At 43.3% G+C, this 23,249-nt stretch overlaps 1 protein-coding gene across 3 annotated transcripts in view; it reads left to right on the top strand.

The window, feature by feature from the left end:
- Positions 1 to 22,904, top strand: part of MSH5 (mutS homolog 5) — a 29,499-nt gene extending 6,595 nt beyond the window's left edge. For all 3 annotated transcript variants that reach the window (XM_060189470.1, XM_060189469.1, XM_007537161.3), the window contains 16 exons: positions 1,846 to 1,891; positions 10,937 to 11,075; positions 11,200 to 11,262; positions 13,241 to 13,369; positions 16,503 to 16,575; positions 16,730 to 16,839; positions 17,723 to 17,803; positions 18,030 to 18,117; positions 18,379 to 18,568; positions 18,664 to 18,790; positions 19,386 to 19,535; positions 20,851 to 20,925; positions 21,122 to 21,265; positions 21,774 to 21,911; positions 22,135 to 22,208; positions 22,751 to 22,904. In XM_060189470.1, coding sequence (XP_060045453.1) covers positions 1,846 to 1,891; positions 10,937 to 11,075; positions 11,200 to 11,262; positions 13,241 to 13,369; positions 16,503 to 16,575; positions 16,730 to 16,839; positions 17,723 to 17,803; positions 18,030 to 18,117; positions 18,379 to 18,568; positions 18,664 to 18,790; positions 19,386 to 19,535; positions 20,851 to 20,925; positions 21,122 to 21,265; positions 21,774 to 21,911; positions 22,135 to 22,208; positions 22,751 to 22,862 — 1,739 coding nt within the window. In that variant the 3' untranslated portion in view covers positions 22,863 to 22,904. The remainder of the gene's footprint in view (positions 1 to 1,845; positions 1,892 to 10,936; positions 11,076 to 11,199; positions 11,263 to 13,240; positions 13,370 to 16,502; positions 16,576 to 16,729; positions 16,840 to 17,722; positions 17,804 to 18,029; positions 18,118 to 18,378; positions 18,569 to 18,663; positions 18,791 to 19,385; positions 19,536 to 20,850; positions 20,926 to 21,121; positions 21,266 to 21,773; positions 21,912 to 22,134; positions 22,209 to 22,750) is intronic.
- The last annotated feature ends 345 nt before the right edge of the window (positions 22,905 to 23,249 follow it).

A 23,249-nucleotide genomic window follows, 5' to 3' on the forward strand; every position in this document is an offset into this window, starting at 1 on the left:
CTACTGTTCCCAGAGAAGTGTCCCAGACTCTCTTTAACCACTTCACCTGCTTCCATATGTCTCTATCACTGCAATTCAGCTTTTAAAAAAATATTTATTTTTATTTGATAGGACAGAAAGACATAGAGAGGGGAGACAGAGCTAGAGAGGGACAGAGAAAGACAGCTGCAGCACTGCACTACTTCACCACTTGTGAGGCTTCCCTCTTGTGGGTAAGGACTAGGGATTTAAACCTAGGTCCTTGAGCTCACTAGATGCACCACTTCCTGGCCCCCAGTTCATGTTTCTGTTACTTTTTAACTTATTATTATTTATTTATTTTCCCTTTTGTTGCCCTTATTGTTTTTTTTATTGTTGTTGTAGTTATTGATGCCGTCGTTGTTAGATAGGACAGAGAGAAATGGAGAGAGGAGGGCAAGACAGAGAGGGGAAGAGAAAGACAGACACCTGCAGACCTGCTTCACCGCCTGTGAAGCGACTCCCCTGCATGTAGTGGGGAGCCCCCTGCTCGAACCAGGATCCTTACACTGGTCCTTGCGCTTTGCTCCACGTGCACTTAACCTGCTGTGCTACCTCCCGACTCCCTAATGAACACTTTTCCTTGCAGGGTTGCCAGATAATATGTCAACCACCCAGATACATTAGAATTTAAGATAAATAATTACTTCTTTTTAGTATAATTATACCCTTAATATTGCAAATATAGCATGGAACTATTTACTTGCTAATATGGCAACCCTACTTCCTTGTCCTATGTTAAAATGCTTTAAATTAAATTTAGGAATTGTACATGTATGCTGGAGTGACATACAACTCTATACATGATCTTTAGTTTGGAATTAAGATATTCCAGCTCTTGATACCAAAATTGTAGTGAACTGCAAGTACATCATTCATGCCCCTATCTGTACTCCCTAATTATTTATTTCCTTTTGTTGCCCCTTGTTGTTTTTTAATCATTGTAGTTATTTTTGTTGTTGTTATTGATGTCGTTGTTGTTGGATAGGACAGAAAGAAATGGAAAGAGGAGAAGACGGGGAGAGAAAGTTAGACACCCAAGCGACTCCCCTTCCTGCAGGTGGGGAGCCGGGGGCTCGAACCGGGATCCTTACACCGGTCCTTGCGCTTGGCCCCACAAACTGGGATCCTTACACCGGTCCTTGAGCTTGGCCCCACATACGCTTAACCCGCTGCACTTCCACCTGACTCCCTGTTGTAGTAGTTATTATTGTTGTTGTTACTGATGCTCTTGTTGGATAGGACAGAAAGAAATGGAGAGAGGAGGGGAAGACAAAGGGGGAGAGAAAGACAGACACCTGCAGACCTGCTTCACCACCTGTGAAGCGACTCCCCTGCAGGTGCTGGGGGGCTCGAACCAGGATCCTTCCTTAAACTGGTCCTTGCACTTTGTGCCAGGTGCGCTTAACCCACTGTGCTACCACCCGACTCCAGAGTGGTCCTGTTTATAGAGGAGAGTTATGTAATTGCATAACTGCCTATGTTTGATTTGCAGAGTCAGTTGTCTCTGGTTTTAGGGTGTGTTGGGGACATCACCCCAAGCGTCTACATGCTTTCACTATGCGTATCTTAGTGGGTTGTGTCTAACGTTTATATATATGAATTAGGTTCTTTATGAGTTTGCACTTGCTCTGTATATTTTTCTGTGAGTGCCTCTCCCCTGCCCTAACTCCAGCTCACACTTGTGGTTAGGCATTGGCTGCCTCTGTGTCCTGTATCTGAGTGAATGCCCTCAGGCCAGCCTGCTCAACACCTGAACCTTTGACTCAAATACCTCAGCTTAGACACATCCAGACACTCACTCACTGCCTCACCCTGCTCCCACAGGAATTCTCAACAGATGTCGCAGTAAGTGGGGAGAGAAGCTGCTCAGGTGAGTGGATCTTATATGTGTGCTACAGGTGAAGGAATAATCTACACACCACACACACACACACACACACACAGAGTAGTAATAAGTTTGGGGATACAAGTACATAGGGAGAATAGTATAAAAAATAGATCTTTTCTTCTTTTTTTTTTTTTTCTTTTCTCCAGAGCACTGCTCAGCTCTGGCTTATGGTGGTGCCAAGGATTGAACCCGGGACTTTGGAGTTTCAGGCACGAAAATCTCTTTGAATAACCATTATGCTATCTACCCTCCACCCAAAAATGGATCTTTTCCTCCCCAGATCCTTTGCTTGTTTTTTTTTTTTTTTTTTTGAACCTGTGCCTCACATGGGGTCAGGTTTTCCATTCAGATAGAGGGAGAGACATCCCCATAGCATCTGTGTCTGGTGAGTGCCCTCAGGCCAATCTGCTCAGTTAGTTTTGTTTGTTTGTTTGTTGTTATTTTATTTTCCAGAGCACTGTTAAGCTTTGGGTTATGGTGGTACTGGGGCTTGAACCTGAGTCATTTGGTGCCTCAGGCATAAAAGTCTTACATAACCATTGTGCTATCTCCCCAGTCATCAATAATTTTTATTACTACTTTATGGGTGTGTGTAGAATTTACTGGCTAAATGCATTTATTTACTTTATTAATTTATTTTGAAAAATATTTTAAAACTATTTTATTTGATAGGACATAGAAATTGAGAGGAAAAGGGGAGAGAGAGGGAGAGAGAGACAGATACCTGCAGTACTGTTTCACCACTTGTGAAGCCTTCCCTCCTACAGGTGGGGACGCCGCGGTGGGGGTGGGACTTGAACCTGGGCCCTTGTTCATAGTAACACATGCACTTAATTAGGTGTGACACTATCCACCCCCCCAAATGCATTTAATCTTCACAATTCTATGTGGTAGCTCATTTTATCCTTATTTTATATTGTCTGCACAGACACTCATAAACCCAGTGATGATACATATATAAGCAAAGTAATATACAGTACATGGTTGTATACTTAGTAATATCTTTAATTATAGTAAACATACTTCAAATCTGAGCTATTCTCTGATGGCTTTAAAATTTGTGTTTCTAGTTTTGAGCTCCATATGTGGAATTAGATACCACCTTTGTGAGTCTCACAGGCAACTCAAATTCAGAGCATGGAGACTGATGCCTGTGAACCTGCCCTTCTTCCTGCATTCCCTTTTCTGGCTAATGGCATTGCTGACAATACAGTTTCTCAAGCTCTCAATCTTGGGATTGGTGTTTCTCCCTGACCCCTCATTTTCATTCACTGAAGCCTATTGATTCTATTCTAAAATGTTTCTCTTAGTCCTTTCTTTTTTTTAATTTCTTTATTGTAGGATTAATGGTTATAGTTGATAGTGAAATACAATAGTTTGCACAAGCATAACATTTCCACATAACAATATAATCTCCACTAGGTCCTCTACTCTCTTAGTCCTTTCTCCCTCTTTTTACTACTGATTTTGGCTGTCATCAGTTTTAACCTAGATCATTGCAGTTGCCTCCAAATGGCTCTGTCTCTAATCTCTTCTTCTTTGAATATATCCTTCACTTTTTTTTTTTTTCAGTTATAAAGACAGGTACGGGGGTGGTGGTGGCACACCTGGCTGAGCACACATATTACAATGTGCAAGGACCCAGGTTCTAGCCCCTAGTCCCCATTTGCATGAGAAAAGCTTCACAAGTGGTGAAGCAGTACTGCAGGTCTCTCTCTCTCTTTCTATCTCTCTCTCTCTCTTTCTCTTCCTCTTCTCTCTCTGTCACCGTTCCTCTCTCCCTTCCTTCTCCTTCCTCTCAATTTCTGCCTGTCTCTATCCAATAAAGATAATAAAGAAATAAAGACAGGTACAGAGATAGACAAAGAGAAAATATCACTGCTCTGAAGTTTCATTCTGTACAGTAGGGGTTAGCCTATAAAGCAAGTTCACTACCCAACTGAACTATATTGCCAGTCCTTTATTCTGTTAAAAATTTATTTATGTATTTTAATGAAAGAGAAAGAATAATACCAGAACACTGCTCAGCTCTGGCATATGATGGTGCTAAGAGCTGAACCTTTGACATCTGGAATTGTAGATAGGAAAGTCTGGTGAAGTGTTTCTTCACTGTCTCCCTGTCCTCTAATTCATTCTAAAACTAATTCTAAAACTGATTTGAGGGCAAGGGGAGATGGCATAATGGTTATGCACAAAAGACATGCCTGAGGCCTTGAAATCATCCCAGGTTTAGTCCCCCGTACTACCATAAACCAGAACTAAGCAGGGTTCTAGTCAAATAAAATAAAAGAAATATAAGCACAGCATTTCACTTTTCTTTAAGGGTTTGTTTATCTATTTATCATAGAGGCAGAAAGTGAAAAAGACCATAGCTCTGAAGTTCCCTTCAGTGCTATGGGACCAGGCTTGAACAGGTGTCGTGAACTTGGCAAAGCAGCACACTAATCAAGTGGATTATTTCTACAGCCCATCACTTCACTTTTTTAAAGTATATTTTTATTTATTAATTATTGGATAGACACAGAGAAACCGAGAGAGGAGGGGTAGGTAGAGAGAAAAAGAGATAGAGTCACCTGCCGCTCTGCTTCACTTGTGATGTGTCCCCCTGCAGGATGAGACCAGGGGCTTGAACATGGGTCCTTGCACACTGCAACATGTGCACTTACTCAGGTGCACCACCACCAGGCCCCTACATCACTTTCCTTTTTTTGGAAATTTTTTATATTTATTTATTTATTTCCCCTTTTTGTTGCCCTTATTGTTTTTCATTGTTGTTGTAGTTATTATTGTTATTGTTAGATTATTATTGTTGTTGTTAGATAGGACAGAGAGAAATGGAGAGAGGAGGGGAAGACAGAGAGGGGGAGAGAAAGATAGACACCTGCAGACATGCTTCACCGCCTGTGAAGCAACTCCCTTGCAGTTGGGGAGCTGGGGGCTCGAACCGGGATCCTTACACCGGTCCTTGTGCTTTGCACCACATGCGCTTAGCCCACTGCACTACCACCCAGCTCCCCTCATACTTTTTTTTTTTTACCTCCAGGGTTATTGCTGGGGCTCAGTGCTTGCACTATGAATCCACTGCTACTGGAGGCTATTTTCCCCCTCTTGCTGCCCTTGTCATTGTTGTTATTATTGTTGTTGGATAGGACAGAAAGAAATTGAGAGAGGGGGAGTGCAGGTGGCGCAAAGCACAAGGACCAGCATAATGATCCCGGTTCAAACCCCGGCTCCCCATCTGCAGGGGAGTCGCTTCACAGGTGGTGAAGCAGGTCTGCAGGTCTCTTTCTCTCCCCCTCTCTGTCTTCCCCTCAGGTCTGCAGGTATCTATCTTTCTCTCCCCCCTCTCTGTCTTCCCCTCCTCTCTCCGTTTCTCTCTGTCCTATCCAACAACGATGACAACAACAATAATAACTACAACAATAAAACAACAAGGGCAACAAAAGGGAATAAATAAAATAAATATTTTTTAAAAATTAAAAAAAAGAATAATGACTTTAAAAAAAAAGAAATTGAGAGAGGAAGGGAAGACAGAGAGAGGGAGAGAAAGATAGACAGACCTGCAGACCTGCTTCACCGCTTGTGAAGCCATCCCCCAGCAGGTAGGGGTCAGGGGTTCGAACCGGTATCCTTGCTCCGATCCTTGCTATGTGCACTTGACCCACTGTGCTACCGCCAGCCCCATCACTTTACTTTTTTAAAACTTTTAGTAGAGAGGGTCAGCAAAATAGCTCACTTGGATAGTGTTCTGCTTTGCCATGTGTGTGACCTAGGTTTAACCCTGGCCCTCAACACAGTGAAGAAAGCTTTGATGCTGTGGTCTCATTCACTCACTTCCTTTCCCTCTCTGCCTCTGTAATGTGACACAGTGGACCAGGCACTGGACTCCTGACACTTGTTTTTTTTCTTTCTCTCCCCCTCAATAATAAATAAATAAAACAATGACAACAACAAAACTTTTGGAATCCAGGAGGTGACACAGGGAATGAAGTGTCGGTTTCTCAAGCATGAGGTCCTGAGTTCAAACCCCAGCTTCCCATGTGCCAGAGTGATGCTTTAGTTTTCTCTCTCTCCCTCAAAAATAAATAAATACATCTTTGAAACATAAAAAAAAACCTTAAGTAGAAACAAAGTACATAAATCTTAAAAAAATTTTTTCTTCATAGTGTGAAGGATGATGAGCATTATCTTTTGGAGTATAATGTTCAAGGCCCCTCCTGTTCCCAGGCTTACCTTCTCTTCCCCAACTCCTCCTAAATTCTTTTTTTACTGGGTCTACTTTATATCCCAGTCACATAGGGACACTTGTCATCATGGAAACATATTTTGCCTGTATTTGGGCTATTAACTCTGAAACCTTTCCTTGTTCTCCTGTTAGAATCTTACAGCCTCTTTAAAGCGCAACCCACTTTCACATTATTGGTGATGCTTCCACAGGAACCAATAATGAGGTTGATGTGCCCCTCCTGTAGGAAGGAAGTTTCAGCGCTGCAGGTGTCTCTCCACTCTCCCTCCCTCTCCTGTCTCAATTTCTGTCTCTATCCAACAAATAAATAAATACTTTGATGTATTGCAATAAAGCAAAGGTCCTGGTGCTTGATAGAGGAGGACCTAGGCTAGGGGTGAGAGTGCTTTTCAGGAAGTTGAGAAAATTTACATATGTATCAACAACTGTATTTATTGTGAACCATTTAAAAAAAACCCATAATAACAATCAAAAAAGCTCCCATTTCTACCCAAATGCTCATTAGTCATGTATGTAGTTAGGCAACTTGTACACATCAATATAAAAGGCAGTAGATAGCATAATGGTTATGCAAAGAGACTCATGCCTGAGGCTCCAGAGTCCCAGGTTCAGTCCCTACCCCCCCCATAAGCCAGAGCTGAGCAGTGCTCTGGTTTAAAAAAAAGAGGTGGCAGGGGTAGATAGCATAATGGTTATGCAAACAGACTCTCATGCCTGAGGCTCCAAAGTCCCAGGTTCAATCCCCCGCACCACCATAAGCCAGAGCTGAGCAGTGCTCTGGTTAAAAAAAAAAAGACCCCACCTGGTCAAAGGAACCCTCCTACACTGCTGGTGGGAATGTCAATTGGTCCAACCTCTGTGGAGAACAGTCTGGAGAACTCTCAGAAGGCTAGAAATGGACCTACCCTATGACCCTGCAATTCCTCTCCTGGGGATATATCCTAAGGAACCCAACACATCCATCCAAAAAGATCTGTGTACAAATATGTTCTTGGCAGCACAATTTGTAATAGCCAAAACCTGGAAGCAACCCAGGTGTCCAACAACAGATGAGTGGCTGAGCAAGTTGTGGTATATATACACAATGGAATACTACTCAGCTGTAAAAATGGTGACTTCACCGTTTTCAGCCGATCTTGGATGGACCTTGAAAAATTCATGTTGAGTGAAATAAGTCAGAAACAGAAGGATGAATCTGGGATGATCTCACTCTCAGGCAGAAGTTGAAAAACAAGATCAGAAAAGAAAACACAAATAGAACCTAAAATGGAATTGGCATATCGCACCAAAGTAAAAGACTCTGGGGTGGGTGGGTGGGTGGGTGGGGAGAATACAGGTCCATGAAGGATGATAAATGACATAGTGGGGGTTGTATTATTAAATGGGAAACTGGGGAATGTTATGCATGTACAAACTATTGTATTTACTGTTGAATGTAAAACATTAGTTCCCCAATAAAGAAATAAATTTTTTTTAAAGTGCTTTTTAACAACGTGAGTTGATAAGATTAAGTCAAATACAATGTGATTTGTGATAAAAAAAAAAAAAGGTCGCTTCACAAGCGGTGCAGCAGGTCTGCAGGTGTCTCTCTCTCTCTCCCTCTCTGTCTTGCCTTCCTCCATTTCTCCGTGTCCCATTTAACAATGACGGCATCAATAACAACAACAATAAAAAACAGGGCAACAAAAGGGAAAATAAATAAATATAACACAATTTAAAAAAGGGGGGGAGTCGGGCGGTAGCGCATCAGGTTAAGGGCTGGCATAAGGATCCTGGTTCAAGCCCCCGGCTCCCACCTGCAGGGGAGTCACTTCACAGGCGGTGAAGCAGGTCTGCAGGTGTCTATCTTTCTCCCCCTCTCTGTCTTCCCCTCCTCTCTCCATTTCTCTCTGTCCTATCCAACAATGACGACATCAATAACAACAATAATAACTACAACAACAATAGAAAAAAGGGCAACAAAAGGGAAAATAAATAAATAAAAATGTTTTAAAAATATTAGAAAAAGAAAAGAAAAGGTGCCTTAGTGACTTGAAGGACTGAGTTTCTCTTTGAGTGTCTCATTAATTAACAGAAAAATAAGGAACCATATACTTAATAGCTTTCCAGGTGAGGGCATTTTTAACAAGATTGATAGCTCTGGTGTTAGTTTTTATTTTTATTTTTTATTACCAGATCACTGCTTATCTCTGGTTTATGGTGGTTTGGGGGATTGAACCTGGGACTTAGGAGCTTCAGGCATAAAGAGTTTGTTTGCATTAACCATTATGCTATCTACTCCCATTCCTGATGGTAGTTTTTAGGGGAAAAAATGTGGAAACACCTGAAACCTAAAGTCAAGAAACCAAGTGAATTTCTGCCTCCTTATTTTCACAGGAAGATTTGTTTAGTAACAATTCTTCTATTCCACCACTCCACCTTCCCACTCCCAAAGATATACTAGTTCTAGAAATAGAAAGCTACATTAATCAAGATGAAAGAACACTTTCCACATAAAAATAAAATGCTCCCCACTCAGAAACTATTATGAATTTGTAGTGAAAAAGATGAAAAGATGTAATCTGTGAAATCAGTGGGATTTGATTAGAAGGAAAAAATAAATAATAAAACATATTTTAAAAAGATACGCTAGAAAAAGAGATTGATGTCTACCTTCCCGTGTGCTCAGATAGTGATTGCTTTCTACCTGTACTATCACATCAGGTAAGAAACATTCAGTGAATCTTCTTGGCCTCGTAGCTATGAATTCTGCCTGGTGATTATTCCTGTGACCTGAGTGCCAGGCGTATTGCCTTGTACACAGTAGCACTCAATAATGACAGTACACAATTTCTGGCACACTGGTCACACCACCTCTATAAATTCATAGTGGAAATGCTTGGTTACTAACATGCAGGTGCACAGTCCTCCCCCATCTCCTGCCTTGCAGTGTGTGTCTTTTGGAAGTTAATTTAGGATGATCTCTGAGATCATCTCCAGGTAATTGGTGGGATGATTTAATCACCCACACATTCTCTAATGCTTCAGTGTTCTAACTCAGGGCAACTGGCCATGGTAATAACCACATCCTCAGACACCACTGTCTCTACATGTTGATTTTTTTTTTTCCCTCCAGGGTTATTGCTGGGGCTCAGTGCCTGTACGATGATCCAACTGCTCCTAGAGGCTATTTTTTCCTTTTTGTTCCTTATTATTGTTATTGCTGTCATTGTTGTATAGGATAGAGAGAAACTGAGAGAGGAGAAGACAGAGAGGGGGAGAGAAAGATACCTGCAGACCTGCTTCACTGCTTGTGATGTGATTTCCCCACCCCTGCCCCGCAGGTGGGGAGCCAGGGGCTCGAACAGGGATCCTAATGCCAGTCCCTGTGCTTTGTGCCTTGTGCACTTAACCTGCTGCACTACTGCCCGGCCTCCACATGTTCACTTTTATATAAAATGACTGAATGAATGACTTTATCTAATGTAGAAAATAAACTGAGGGCTTACATGTCTTTAAGGAGGAATCTTTTTCTTTTTTTCCCCTTTTTCCTTTTTTTTTTTTTTTTTTTGCCTCCAGGGTTATTGCTGGGGCTCGGTGCCTGCACTACAAAGCCACTGCTCCTGGAGGCCATTTTTTCCCCATTTTTGTTGCCCTTGTTGTTATTGTTATTTTCATTATTGCTGTTGTTGTTGTTGGATAGGACAGAGAGAAATGAGAGAGGAAGGGAAGACAGAGTGGGAGAGAAAGATAGACACCTGCAGGCCTGCTTCACCACTTGTGAGGCAACCCCCTTGAAGGGGGGGTGCTTAAACCTGAATCCTTGCACTGGTCCTTGCACTTTAACCTGCAGCACTACCGCCTGGCCCCCAGGGAGGAATCTTTTAATATTTTTTTGTAGCCACAGAAAAATGGGGACATGTAGCATTAAAGAAATACAGATAATGGGCAGGGGAGAAAAACACAGATAAGACATTTATTTATGCATACCAATTTATTAGGAAAAAACCCCTAACATGCAAAAGGTAAAAATCATTATAAAAGTACTATAAACCTCTTCTTCTACCTGCAATTTTAAGAATAAGAGAATGTTAAAAAAAAAAAAAAAAAAAAGAATAAGAGAATGTTATTAACCCCAATCTCTACAGAGATGAATATTGCCATGGATATGTGAACTTACCATTCTACTTTCACAGGAAGAACTAAAAAAGGTGTGCTTTATGGCTGCGGAGCTAGTTTGACTGGTAGAGGATGAACTCACATGCTTGAGGCTCCTGCCTCGAGCCCTACCTTAACGTGCACTATAGTGGTGCTCTGGCTCCTTCCTCTCTCCCTCTCTCTTGTGAACACTAAAATGAAATAAATTTTAATAAATTTTAATTAATTTTTTTTTTTTTTACTCAGAAACACTTTCATAGATACAGATATGCAAACTCATTCTGACTCACTCCTACGCAGCTGTAAAGCGAGCTGGAGTTTTGGCATACAAATGCCTCAAAACACTGTTCTCTAAATATTGAATATTGACAAATTCTATCCCATATCCACATGGAATGACACATGGTCATATCCATCAAAACCATGATATAGAGACATTCACACTCACTTTCAGTGATTATCAGAGATACATGCAAACACATTGCCATGGATATGCCATAGATAAGACGCTGTACTTGCCAGTACAGATAGATATTGCTACAATCCCGAGAGAACACCAAACACGCGTTTTCACAAATTGAGATCAATTCAGTGATAATAATGGATGTGTTTTCCTGCCCTTGTCACCCAACCCTCACATCTAGGCTTTGGTTCACACGTCCAACTCAGGATCTGGGGGAACTAAATTCCCGTCTGGATGTCATTCAGTTTTTCCTGCTACCACAGAATCTGGAAATGGCTCAGATGCTGCATCGGTTGCTGGGTCACATCAAAAATGTGCCTGTGAGCCCAGGGTGGAGGGCGAGGAGTTTGGAAAGAGCTTGAGGGTCAATAATGGACAGTGGGCTTTTTGAGGGACATTAGAGTAGCAAAGAGGAAAACACTGACTGCCCCCTTCTGGTTGTAGCTAATTCTGAAACGAATGAAGTTGTCTCACACCAAGGTCAGTGACTGGCAGGTGCTCTATAAGGTAAGGTCCTTTCTTTTCTTTCTTTCTTTCTTTTTTTTTTAAGATAAGGATAGAAAGGCAGAGAGAGTGAAGAGTGAAAGAGACCACAATACTGATCTTTCCTTCGCTGAGGTGTGGCTCAGACTTGAACCTGAGTTGTACACATGGCAAAGCAGCACATGATCCAAGTGAGCTATTTTACTGGCATTTTTATTATTATTTCAATTAATTAATCTGTTTTTGCCACCAGGTTGTCACTAGGACTCAGTGTTGGCACAATGAATCCATCACTCCTGGCAGCCATTCCCACCCCCCCTTTTTTTTTTTCTATTTTACTTGACTCCTGAGATAAATTGAGAGGGGAGGGGAGATAGAGAGAAAGAAAGATAGACACCTGCAGACCTTCCTCCCTCTCTTTCTCTGTCAGAAGAGGTGGAATTACACAGGTGTGAAGTCCTGACACAGAAAGAGAGGAAGGAAGGAAGGAAGGAAGGAAGGAAGGAAGGAAGGAAGGAAGGAAGAAAGCTAATTATTTAAGACTTAAAGAAAAATGGCAAAAATTGTACAGAGAATTCTAATAGAAGTTTCTCCCACCTCTTAATATTGGTGTCTTTTTAAAAAATATGTACTTATTTATTTTCCCTTTTGTTGCCTTTGTTGTTTATCATTGTTGTTGTTATTGCTGTCATTGTTGTTGGATAGGACAGAGAGAAATGGAGAGAGGAGGGGAAGACGGGGAGAGAAAGATAGATACCTTCAGACCTGCTTCACAAGCGGTGAGGTAAAGCAGGTCTGCATGTGTCTGTCTTTCTCTCTCCCTCTCTGTCTTCCCCTCCTCTCTCCATTTCTCTCTGTCCTGTCTAACAACAATGACATCAATAACAACAATAAAAAAACAAGAACAACAAAAAGAAAGAAAGAAAGAAAGAAAGAAAGAAAGAAAGAAAGAAAGAAAAGAAACTGAGAGAGAGAGAGGTGCAGCATTGCTTTACCATTTATGAAGCTTTCCCTGTGCAAGTGGGGACCTTGGGCTTGAACTCAGGTCTTTACACATTCTTTTTTTTTTCCTCCAGGGTCATTTCTGGGGCTCAGTGCCTGCACCATGAATCCACTGCTCCTGGAGGCCATACCCCCCCCTTTTGTTGCCCTTGTTGTTGTAGCTTTGTTGTGGTTATTATTGTTATTGTTGTTATTGTTCATTGTTGGACAGGACAGAGAGAAATGGAGAGAGGAGGGGAAGACAGAGAGGGGGAGAGAAAGACAGACACCTGCAGACCTGCTTCACCGCCCTGCAGGTGGGGAGCTGGGGGCTCCAACCGGGATCCTTACACTGGTCCTTGTGCTTTGCGCCACGTGCACTTAACCCGCTGCGCTACCGCCCGACTCCCATCCTTACACATTCTAACATGTATACTCTACCAGGTGTGCCACTGCCTAGCCCCTTAATTATTTGTTAACGGAGGCCAGACCATAGTGCAGTAGGTTAAGCGCACATGGTGCAAAGCGCAAGGACCAGCTTAAGGATCCTGGCTGGAGCCCCTGGCTCCCCACCTGCAGGGGAGTTGCTTTACAAGCGGTGAAGCAGGTCTGCAGGTGTCTATCTGTCTCTCCCCCTCTCTGTCTTCCCCTCCTCTATTGATTTCTCTCTGTCCTATCAACAACAACAACAGCTATAACAACAAAAGCAACAAGGACAATAAAAATGAGAAAAATGGCCTCCAGGAGCAAAGGATTTGTGGTGCAGTCACCAAGCCACAGTAGTAACCCTGGAGGCAAAAAAAAAAAAAAATTATTTGTTAACAAGAGAGAAAAAGCCAGAGCATCACCTGGCACATGAGGTGCTGGGGATCAATCTTAGGACCTCGTGTTTGCAAGTCCCATACTTGTTCACTGTGCCTTTAAGACCTTTTTTCTTCGTTGAGTCACTAGTCTACTCTTGTCCTCCTACTTCAACCAGGACTGGGTATGGGCCACCTTTCTCTGCATGTTTTTTCTATAGACTGTGTATAGCGCTCTGGGCCTGAGAGATGCTTGCCGCTCCTTGCCTCAGTCCATCCAGCTCTTTCAGGATATTGCCCAAGAGTTCTCTGATGACTTGCACCACATCGCCAGCCTCATTGGGAAAGTGGTAAGTGGATGGACAGAGGCTCTAAGGGAAAAAAAATGGGGTTAGAAAATGGAGAGGGGTGGTCCGGGAGGTGGCAAAGTGATAAAGTTTTGGACTCTCGAGCATGAGGTCCCGAGTTCGATCCCCAGCAGCACATATGCCAGAGTGATGTCTGGTTCTTTCTCTCTCCTCCTATCTTTCTCATAAATAAATAAAATCTTTAAAAAAAAAAAAAGAAAAGAAAAGAAAATGGAGAGGGATAGCAAGGGTAGAGAGCAAAATGGTTATGCAAAGAGACTCTCATGCCTGAGGTTCTAAAGTCCCAGCATCACCATCAGCTAGAGCTGAGCAGTGCTCTGGTAAAAAAAAAAAAAAAAAAAAAAGGAGAGAGATTTGACTCTGCAGGGTGTGGTAGGGAAGCATGGGAGATACTGGAATTAGGAGGATGGTGAAAGATTGGGATGATGTGGGCCAATGACATAATTCACTTGGGAGAATGTCTGCTTTGTCTTGTGTATGACCTGGATTTGAGTCCCAGGTACATTACATAGGAGTTCTGCTGCACTGGGGGAAACTGTCGTGCTGTGTGGCATTTCTCTCTTTTATTTATTTTTTTGCTATTTTTTTCCTCTTTTGTTGCCCTTGTTGTTTATCATTGTTGTTATTATTATTGTTGTTATTGCTGTCATTATTGTTGGATAGGACAGAGAGAAGTCAAGAGAGGAGAGGAAGACAGAGAGAGGGAGAGACAGATAGACACCTGCAGACCTGCTTCACCACTTGTGAAGCAAACCCTCTGCAGGTGGGGAGCCAGGGGCTCGAACTGGGATCCTTACACCGGTCCTTGCGGTTTGTGCCATGTGTGCTTAACCCGGTGCACTACCGCTTGGCCCCTCTATTTTATTTATTTGTTTATTCTAATATTTATTTATTCCCTTTTGTTGCCCTTGTTTTTTTTTTAATTTCTTTATTGGGGAATTAATGTTTTACATTCAACAGTAAATACAATAGTTTGTACATGCATAACATTTTCCAGTTTTCCATTTAACAATACAACCCCCACTAGGTCCTCTGTCATCCTTCCTGGACCTGTATTCTCCCCACCCACCCACCCACCCCAGAGTCTTTTACTTCGGTGCAATACGCCAATTCCAGTTTAGGTTCTACTTGTGTTTTCTTTTCTGATCGTGTTTTTCCACTTCTGCCTGAGAGTGAGATCATCCCATATTCATCCTTCTGTTTCTGACTTACTTCACTTAACATGAATTTTTTCAAGGTCCATCCAAGATCGGCTGAAAACGGTGAAGTCACCATTTTTATAGCTGAGTAATATATATATATATATATATATATATATATATATATATATATATATATATATATATATATATATACCACAACTTGCTCAGCCACTCATCTGTTGTTGGACACCTGGGTTGTTTCCAGGTTTTGGCGATTACAAATTGTGCTGCCAAGAACATAAGTGTACACAGATCTTTTTGGATGGGTGTATTGGGTTCCTTAGGATATATCCCCAGGAGATTGCAGGATCATAGGGTAGGTCCATTTCTAGCCTTCTGAGAGTTCTCCAGACTGTTCTCCACAGAGGTTGGACCAATTGACATTCCCACCAGCAGTGTAGGAGGGTTCCTTTGACCCCACAACCTCTCCAGCGTTTGCTGCTGCTACATTTTCTGATGTATGACATTCTCACAGAGTGAAGTGGTATCTCATTGTTGCCTTTATTTGCATTTCTCTGACAATCAGAGACTTGGAGCATTTTTTCATGTGTTTCTCGGCCTTTTGGATCTCTTCTGTGGTGAATATTCTGTCCATGTCCTCTCCCCATTTTTGGATGGGGTTATTTGTTGTCCTCTATTTTATTTTTGATATTTTAATGTACTTATTGGATAGAGACACACAGAGAGAAATCGAGAGGGATGGGGAAGATAATGAGGAAGAGAGACAGGGAGAGGCCTATAGCACTGCTTCATCACTTGTGAAGCTTTCCCTATGCAGGTGGGAATCAGGGACTTGAACTTTGGTCCTTGTGCATTGTGACATGTGCACTCGACCAGCAAAAATTTCAGTGATGACAACAACGAGAAAAAAAAAAGTTGTTGAAAGGTGGCAGAATATCACAAATGTGACTAGTCATTTAGGGATATAAGGGTTATAGGGATAACTAGGGCTTGAGGAGAGGTGAGGAGGACCAAAAGAGGGTGCCTAGTGGTAAGAAACTCAACTTCAGTGAGGAAATGGCTCATCCATTAAGAGCAGGTAGCTTAAGTCAGAAGCAGCAGGATGACTATGGGATGATCTCACTCACAGGCAGAAGTTGAACAACAAGATCAGAAGAGAAAACACTGAGCAGAACCTGGACTGGAGTTGTTTCCAAAGGAAAAGTCTCTGTTGTGGGTGGAGGGGAGAATATGGGTCCTGGAAAAGGGTGACGGAGGACCTAGTAGGGGTTTTGTTGTTGTGTAGAAAACTGAGAAATGTTATACATGTACACAAACAATTGTATTTACTGTCAACTATAAAACATTAATCCCTGGGGGTTGGTCAGTAGGTAGCGCAGCGGGTTAAGCGCACGTGGCTTAACCACAAGGACCACAAAGCACAATGACCTGGCATAAGGATCCCGGTTCGAGCCCCCGGCTCCCCATCTGCAGGGGAATCGCTTCACAAGCGGTGAAGCAGGTCTACAGGTGTCTATCTTTCTCTCCCCCTCTCTGTCTTCCCCTCTTCTCTCCATTCTTTCTGTCCTATCCAACAATGACAATGTCAACAACAACAACAATAACTACAACAAAAACAAAAACAAGGACAACAAATGGGAAAATAAATAAATAAATTTTTAAAAAACATTAAACCCCCCCCAATAAAGGGGGGAAAAAAGAACAGGTAGATTAACCGGTAGAGTGGATGCCTTATCATATGTGAGGCTCTGGACTCCTGGACTACACACGGTGATCTCACCATGACATGTGGGGATTTCCAAAAATGGTGGAGCAAAGCTATTATATTTTTCCCTCTCTCCATCGCCTCTGAAATAAAGGGAAGTCAGCTGGGAGTAAAGGAATTGTGTATAATCAAGATCCAGCAACTACAATGGAGGGGGAAGAAAAAAAACTATTTCTTGTCCTCACAGGTAGACTTTGACAGCTGTCTTGCTGAAAATCGCTTTACAGTCCTCCCCAACATTGATCCTGAAATCGATGAGAGTGAGTGTTTGTGTATGGATGGGCCTGTGAACTTTGAACCGTAGACCTGCCCAGTTGTAGAGTATCGTCCTTGGGAGGCGGTCTCTACAACTAGGGATGATAATAGCATCACACAGAAAACTTACTTTTGATATCTACATGTCTTCCACCCTAGAAAAACGAAAGCTGATGGGACTTCCCAGTTTCCTCACCGAGGTTGCTTGGAAGGAACTGGAGAATCTGGACTCTCGTATTCCTTCATGCAGTGTCATCTACATCCCTTTGGTGAGGAAGGAGGTTGGCTGTTAATGCTGTTAATGCCCAGGGTCTTGCAGGGGGAGATTTCAGGTTGTGCAGGACTAACTGAAGATAAGGATACTTCTGGAGAGCAAAATATTCAAAAGCTCAGCTGGGTAGTGTGCTGCTTTGCCATGAGTGTGTCCCAGGTTGGAGCCTGACCTCCACTGCATAGAAGGAAGTTTCAGGGCTGACAAAATAGCTCACTTGGATAGTGTGCTATTTTACCATGTACATGATGTAAGTTTGAGCCCAGCTCCTACCACACGGAAGGTAGTTTCAGTGCTGTGGTTTCTTTTATCTTCTCTTTGCCTTTCTAATCTCTACCTACTTGATGATGATGATGATGATGATGATGATGATGATGATGATGATGATGATGATGGAAATTTCAGTGCTGTGGCTTTTTTCACCTCTCTCTCTGCCTCTCTGAAGAACCTGAACACTGGTGGCTTTAGCCTGCTCTGGGAAGAATTAGATGATACAGGGATCTCTGGCTTCCTCTAGGGAACAAAGATAACCAGTGGGAGTTGGGCGGTAGCGCAGCAGGTTAAGCTCACGTGGCGCAAAGCGCAAGGACTGGCTAAGGATCCCGGTTCGAGCCCCGGCTCCTGACCTGCAGGAGGGTCGCTTCACAAGCAGTGAAGCAGGTCTGCAGGTGTCTTTCTTTCTCTCCCCTTCTCTGTCTTCCCCATCTCTCTCCATTTCTTTCTGTCCTATCCAACAACGATGACATCAATAACAATAATAATAACTACCACAATAAAAAAGCAACAAGGGCAACAAAAGGGAATAAATAAATGAATAAATATTAAAAAAAAAAGATAACCAGTAAATGACTCTTACTTTATCTCCTCTTTATTCGCCCCAGATTGGCTTCCTTCTCTCTATCCCCCGCCTGCCTTTCATGATGGAGGCCGATGACTTTGAGATTGAGGGACTGGACTTCATGGTAAGACACTCAACTTTGCAAGGAATGATAAGGAAAAATCAATTAGAAGCTGAGGGAGGGTATTCTCCCATTAACATTGCCCAATATGGAATGTGTCTCTGCATTTTGATCTTTAGCCACTCTGAGACAGAGAAAGATGTCAGGGTAGGGAGCTGAAGGTGAGGATAGATGGGAAAGGATGACAGCCAAGTGATGCAAAGCCCACATCTTTGAACCCTGTCTCCAGTTTCTCTCAGAGGAAAAGCTGCACTATCGTAGCACTCGAACCAAAGAGCTGGATGTACTGCTAGGGGACCTCCACTGTGACATCCGGGGTAAGGAGAATTGAAAGTCTAGAAGGGATTGGGCAACTTGGAAATTATTCTAGCCACTTCTCTCTCTCTCCCTCTCTCTCTCTCTCTCTCTCTCCTTTTCATGTCACTTACTCTAACTGGACTTACTCTCTTCTGAGTATCTAAGATGTCTGAGGCTATTTGAAGCTTATTTCCAGGTCATCCCCCCTGCCCCAGGTCTCTTTGTTGCTTCTTCACTCTCCCCTGGACCTGACCTCTAGCTCCTCCTTCACCCTTGCCCAGACCAGGAGACCCTGCTGATGTACCAGCTACAGTGTCAGGTGCTGGCTCGGGCAGCTGTGTTGACCCGAGTGTTGGACCTTGCCTCCCGCCTGGATGTCCTATTGGCTCTTGCCAGTGCTGCCCGGGACTATGGCTACTCAAGGCCCCGTTTCTCCTCCCAACTTCTCGGGGTACGCATCCAGAATGGCAGGTGAGAACGGAAGAGAGGCAAAAATACGTATTCTGTAGGGATTCATCCATCTGGATCCACAGACCATGTGCATGGTAGTTGTCCACCCACTGCAGACATCCTCTGATGGAACTCTGTACTGGAACCTTTGTGCCCAACTCCACAGAATGCAGTGGGGATAAAAGCAGGGTCAAAGTCATCACTGGGCCCAACTCTTCAGGGAAGAGCATATACCTCAAGCAGGTAGGAGAATCTTTACAGATCGGAACTCTGACATGTTCTCTCTGTTCCCCATATGCTAGCCAGCCCAGGTCCCTAGGTTCTTCTGCTATGTTGTGACCCTACTTACTATGAAAAGAGAGTAGCCCACATCACTGTTCTTGCACCTTATTTTTTTAAAAAATATTTTATTTATTTATTCATGAGGAAGATAGGAGGAGAGAGAGAAAGAACCAGACATCACACTGGTACATGTGCTGCTGGGGATTGAACTCAGGACCTCATGCTTGAGAGTCCAAGGCTTTATCAACTGTGCCACCTCCTGGACGACATACCTTACACCTTACATTTTCCATTTTCTACTTGAAGGAGAGCCATGTTCCAAAAATATACAGTAAAGATAGAGGTCTTTCCTACCCTGAATGCCCTTCACTCATCTCTGAATAGGCTTATTGTCATTCCCAAGTGTGTCTCTGCACACTCCCTGCTGCTCGCTTTTGATTTTAAAGTGAGCAGGAGCTGTGCTCCCCTATTATACTGTGTCCATCTCTCCTTGATTCACCCCTTAGTTTAGCTTCACCTTCACCTCAGCCCAGACCCTGTCTCCCCCCCTATTCAGGTAGGCCTGATCACATTCATGGCCCTGGTGGGTAGCTTTGTGCCTGCAGAGGAAGCTGAAATTGGGGCAGTAGATGCTATCTTCACCCGAATTCATAGCTGTGAATCCATCTCTCGTGGCCTTTCCACCTTCATGATCGACCTCAACCAGGTCAAGGGGAGCAAAAAGAGGTGGTATGGGGAGGAGGGGGTGATGGGAAAAGAATTGTACCCTCTGAAAAGTGCTCAGAACAGCAAAATCATCCCTCTGCTATATGCCTTCTGGTTTTCAGAACCAGTTAGTTCACAAACAGGGAGACTCAAGATCATATGTGTGTGTGTATTTAATTTTATTTTATTTGATAGAACAGAGAGAAATTGAGGGAGTAGATAGAGAGGAAGAGAGAGGTAGAGACACCTGTAGCACTGCTTCACCACTTGTGAAGCTTTCCCCCTGCAGGTGGAGACCAGGGACTTGAACTTGGATCTTTGTGTATAGTAATACATGCACTTAACCAGGTGTACTATCACTTGGCCCCTAAGATCATAGATCTACATTGAATCTTTACTTTTTTCCCTTTGCCTCCAGGGTTATTGCTGGGGCTCAATGCCGGCACTACAAATCCACTGCTCCTGGTGGCCATTTTTTCCATCTTATTGGATAGGACAGAGAGAAATTGAGAAAGGAGAGGGACGGGGACGGGTGGTGGCGCACCTGATTGAGTGCACATGTTAAAGTGCGCAAGAACCCAGGTTTGAGTCCCCAGTCCCCACCTTCAGGGAGAAAGCTTTGCAAGTGATGAAGCAGGGCTGCAGTTGTCTTTCTGTCTCTCTCCCTATCTCCCCCTCCCCTCTCAATTTCTGGCTGTCTCTATCCAATAAATAAAGGTAGGGGGTCAGGCGGTAGCACAGCAGGTTAAGCACACATGGAGCAAAGTCAAGGACTGGTGTAAGGATCCCAGTTCGAGCCCCCGGCTCCCCACCTGCAGGGGAGTCACTTCACAGACTTTCTCTCCCCCTCTCTGTCTTCCCCTCCTCTCTCCATTTCTCTCTGTCCTATCCAACGACGACGACATCAACAACAACATTAATGACAACAACAATAAAACAAGGGCAACAAAAGAGAAAATAAATAATAAAAAATAAAGGTAATAAAAGAAAGGAGAGGGAAAGAGAGAACTGTAGACCTGCTTCACTGCTTGTGAAGTGATCCCCTGTAGGTGGGGAGCAGGGGGCTTAAACTGGGATCCTTGCAGTTTGTACTGTGTGTACTTAACTTGGTACTACCTGACCCCCTTGAATCTTTACTTTGTCTGGTTACTGTTGGTAATGAAAGGATGAATAAAACATGTGCTTCACCCTTAAAGAAGTGACAGTCTAGTAGTGGACACATATATCAGCAGCTTGATTCACAGGCAGACTATGGTTAGTGTGTCATGGGCCTCAAATGTTAATACACTCTCCCTTGTCTTCCTGGTACCCAACAGGTGGCAAAAGCAGTGAACAATGCTACTGAACAGTCTTTGGTGCTTATTGATGAATTTGGAAAAGGAACCAACACGGTGAGGGGAAAGATTGATAGGGCACTAAAGAGGGGGGAGTAGAGGAAGAAGGAACAGGGGTGTAAGGCTGGGCCTCTGGAAAGCAGGGATGTGTGCAGGAAAAGAAACAGTGCGAGGTGGAGGGATGGGCAAGGCAGGAAGAGTAGGTAGGTGGGGCACTAATGGAAATGCACCCTCATTCCTGTCCCCTGCACAGGTGGATGGGCTTGCACTTCTGGCTGCCGTGCTCAGATACTGGCTGGCACTTGGACCCACATGTCCACATGTCTTTGTGACGACCAACTTTCTGAGCCTTGTTCAGCTACAACTGCTACCACAGGCGCCTCTTGTACATTATTTGGTGAGACCAGCCTAGCCCCCTACGGTCCCCTAGACCAGCTGTTTCCTAGAGTTAGGGACTGTTTCCTTATCAAAAGAGGGAATGTGCTTCTTTCCTTTTCTCCTTTCACACAAAGATTGGTTTCTGGACTAGAAATGGAGTGTTGATAACAGTGTTTTATTTATTTTTTGCCCCCAGGGTTATTGCTGGGGCTCGGTGCCTGCACTATGAATCCATTGCTCCTGGAGGCCATTTTTTCCCTTTTGTTGCCATTGTTGTTATTATTGTTATTGCTGTCATTGTTGTTGGATATGACAGAGAAATGGAGATAGGATGGGAAGACAGAGGGGGAGAGAAAGACACCTGCAGACAGCTTCACTGCTTGTGAAGTGACCCCCCCCCCCGCATGTGGGGAACCAGGGGCTTGAACGGGGATCCTTAAGCCTGTCCTTGCATTTTGCACCATGTTGCTTAACCCGCTGCGCTACCCCTGACCCCCTAACAGTGTTCTCTTTTATTCTCTTTTAAGACTATGGAGACCTGTGAGGATGGGACCGACCTTGTCTTCTTCTATCAGGTTTGCGAAGGTGTTGCCAGTGCCAGCCATGCTTCCCACACAGCTGCCCAGGCCGGGCTTCCTGACAAACTCATTGCTCGTGGCAAGGAGGTGATAAAATCCAGATGCCCATCACTTCCATCAGGACTTCTTCCATAATCCTTGCTCCTCTCAGGGGCCTGAGTTTTTGGGTCAATGGGATTTCTTACCCCTATTTCTTCTTTGTTTATCCCACTCTGTTATCCTCCCTTACCTTCTCTCTTTCTCTCTCTCTCTCTCTCTCTCTCTCTCTCACACACACACACACACACACCACCTTCCTTCTTATTAATAGGTCTCAGATTTGATCCGCAGTGGAAAATCCATCAAACCTGTCAAGGACTTGATAAAGGAGAAGCAACTGGAAAAGTGAGTGCGTGACCCTGGGTCCTTGTTCCTTCTATCATGTTCTCTAGCTCTTCTTCACCTTTTAGAGATTCAGATAGCCGAATCTTTCCCTTTGGAGCTCCAATTTCTTTCAAAATTCCTAATTTTTAAAAAAAATTTTAAAAAATATTTATTTTATTTATTTATTCCCTTTTGTTGCCCTTGTTGTTTCATTGTTGTAGTTATTATTGTTGTTGTCATTGTTGGATAGGACAGAGAGAAATGGAGAGAGGAGGGGAAGACAGAGAGGAGGAGAGAAAGACACCTGCAGACCTGCTTCACCGCCTGTGAAGCGACTCCCCTGCAGGTGGGGAGCCAGGGTTCGAACCGGGATCCTTATGCCGGTCCTTGTGCTTTGCGCCACGTGAGCTTAACCCGCTGCGCTACAGCCCGACTCCCCAAAATTCCTAAATTTTTAAGGTACCAATTTTCCGGTGTCACAGCCTTTCCCGTTAGGAACTCTAAAGGGAATTTTCATAAATCAATTTTCATTAAACCTTTCTCTGTGTTCCTTCTCGCCTCAGTTGCCAGACACTAGTAGATAAATTTCTGAGACTGGATTTAGAAGACCCCAACCTGGACCTGGACATTTTCATGAGTCAGGAAGTACTACCTGCTGCTACCACCATCCTTTGAGAATTCTTCCTTAACCTCCTTTATGTCTTCCCCAGACTCCAGTGCCTAGTATTCTCAGTTTCTCTGCGAATTTTGTTTCATGTTAGAATAAAATTTATTTTAGAGAAAGTTATCATTTGTTTATTATTAGTTTATTTATAAAATAAAATATCAACAAGACCATAGGATAAGAAGGGTACAATTTCACAGTTTCCACTACCAGAGTTCCATATTTCATCCCTCTCCTGATAGCTTTCCTATTCTTTATCCTTTTGGGAGCAGGGACCCAGGGTCATTATAGGGTATACAAGGTGGAAGGTCTGGCTTCTGTAGTTGCTGGTTCTTAATTTATTTTTAAATTTTTTTATTATCTTTATTTGATAGAGACAGCCAGAAATTGAGAGAGAA

The sequence above is a fragment of the Erinaceus europaeus genome, chromosome 4, assembly GCF_950295315.1.
Source record: "Erinaceus europaeus chromosome 4, mEriEur2.1, whole genome shotgun sequence".
In the NCBI taxonomy this organism is placed as follows: domain Eukaryota; kingdom Metazoa; phylum Chordata; class Mammalia; order Eulipotyphla; family Erinaceidae; genus Erinaceus; species Erinaceus europaeus.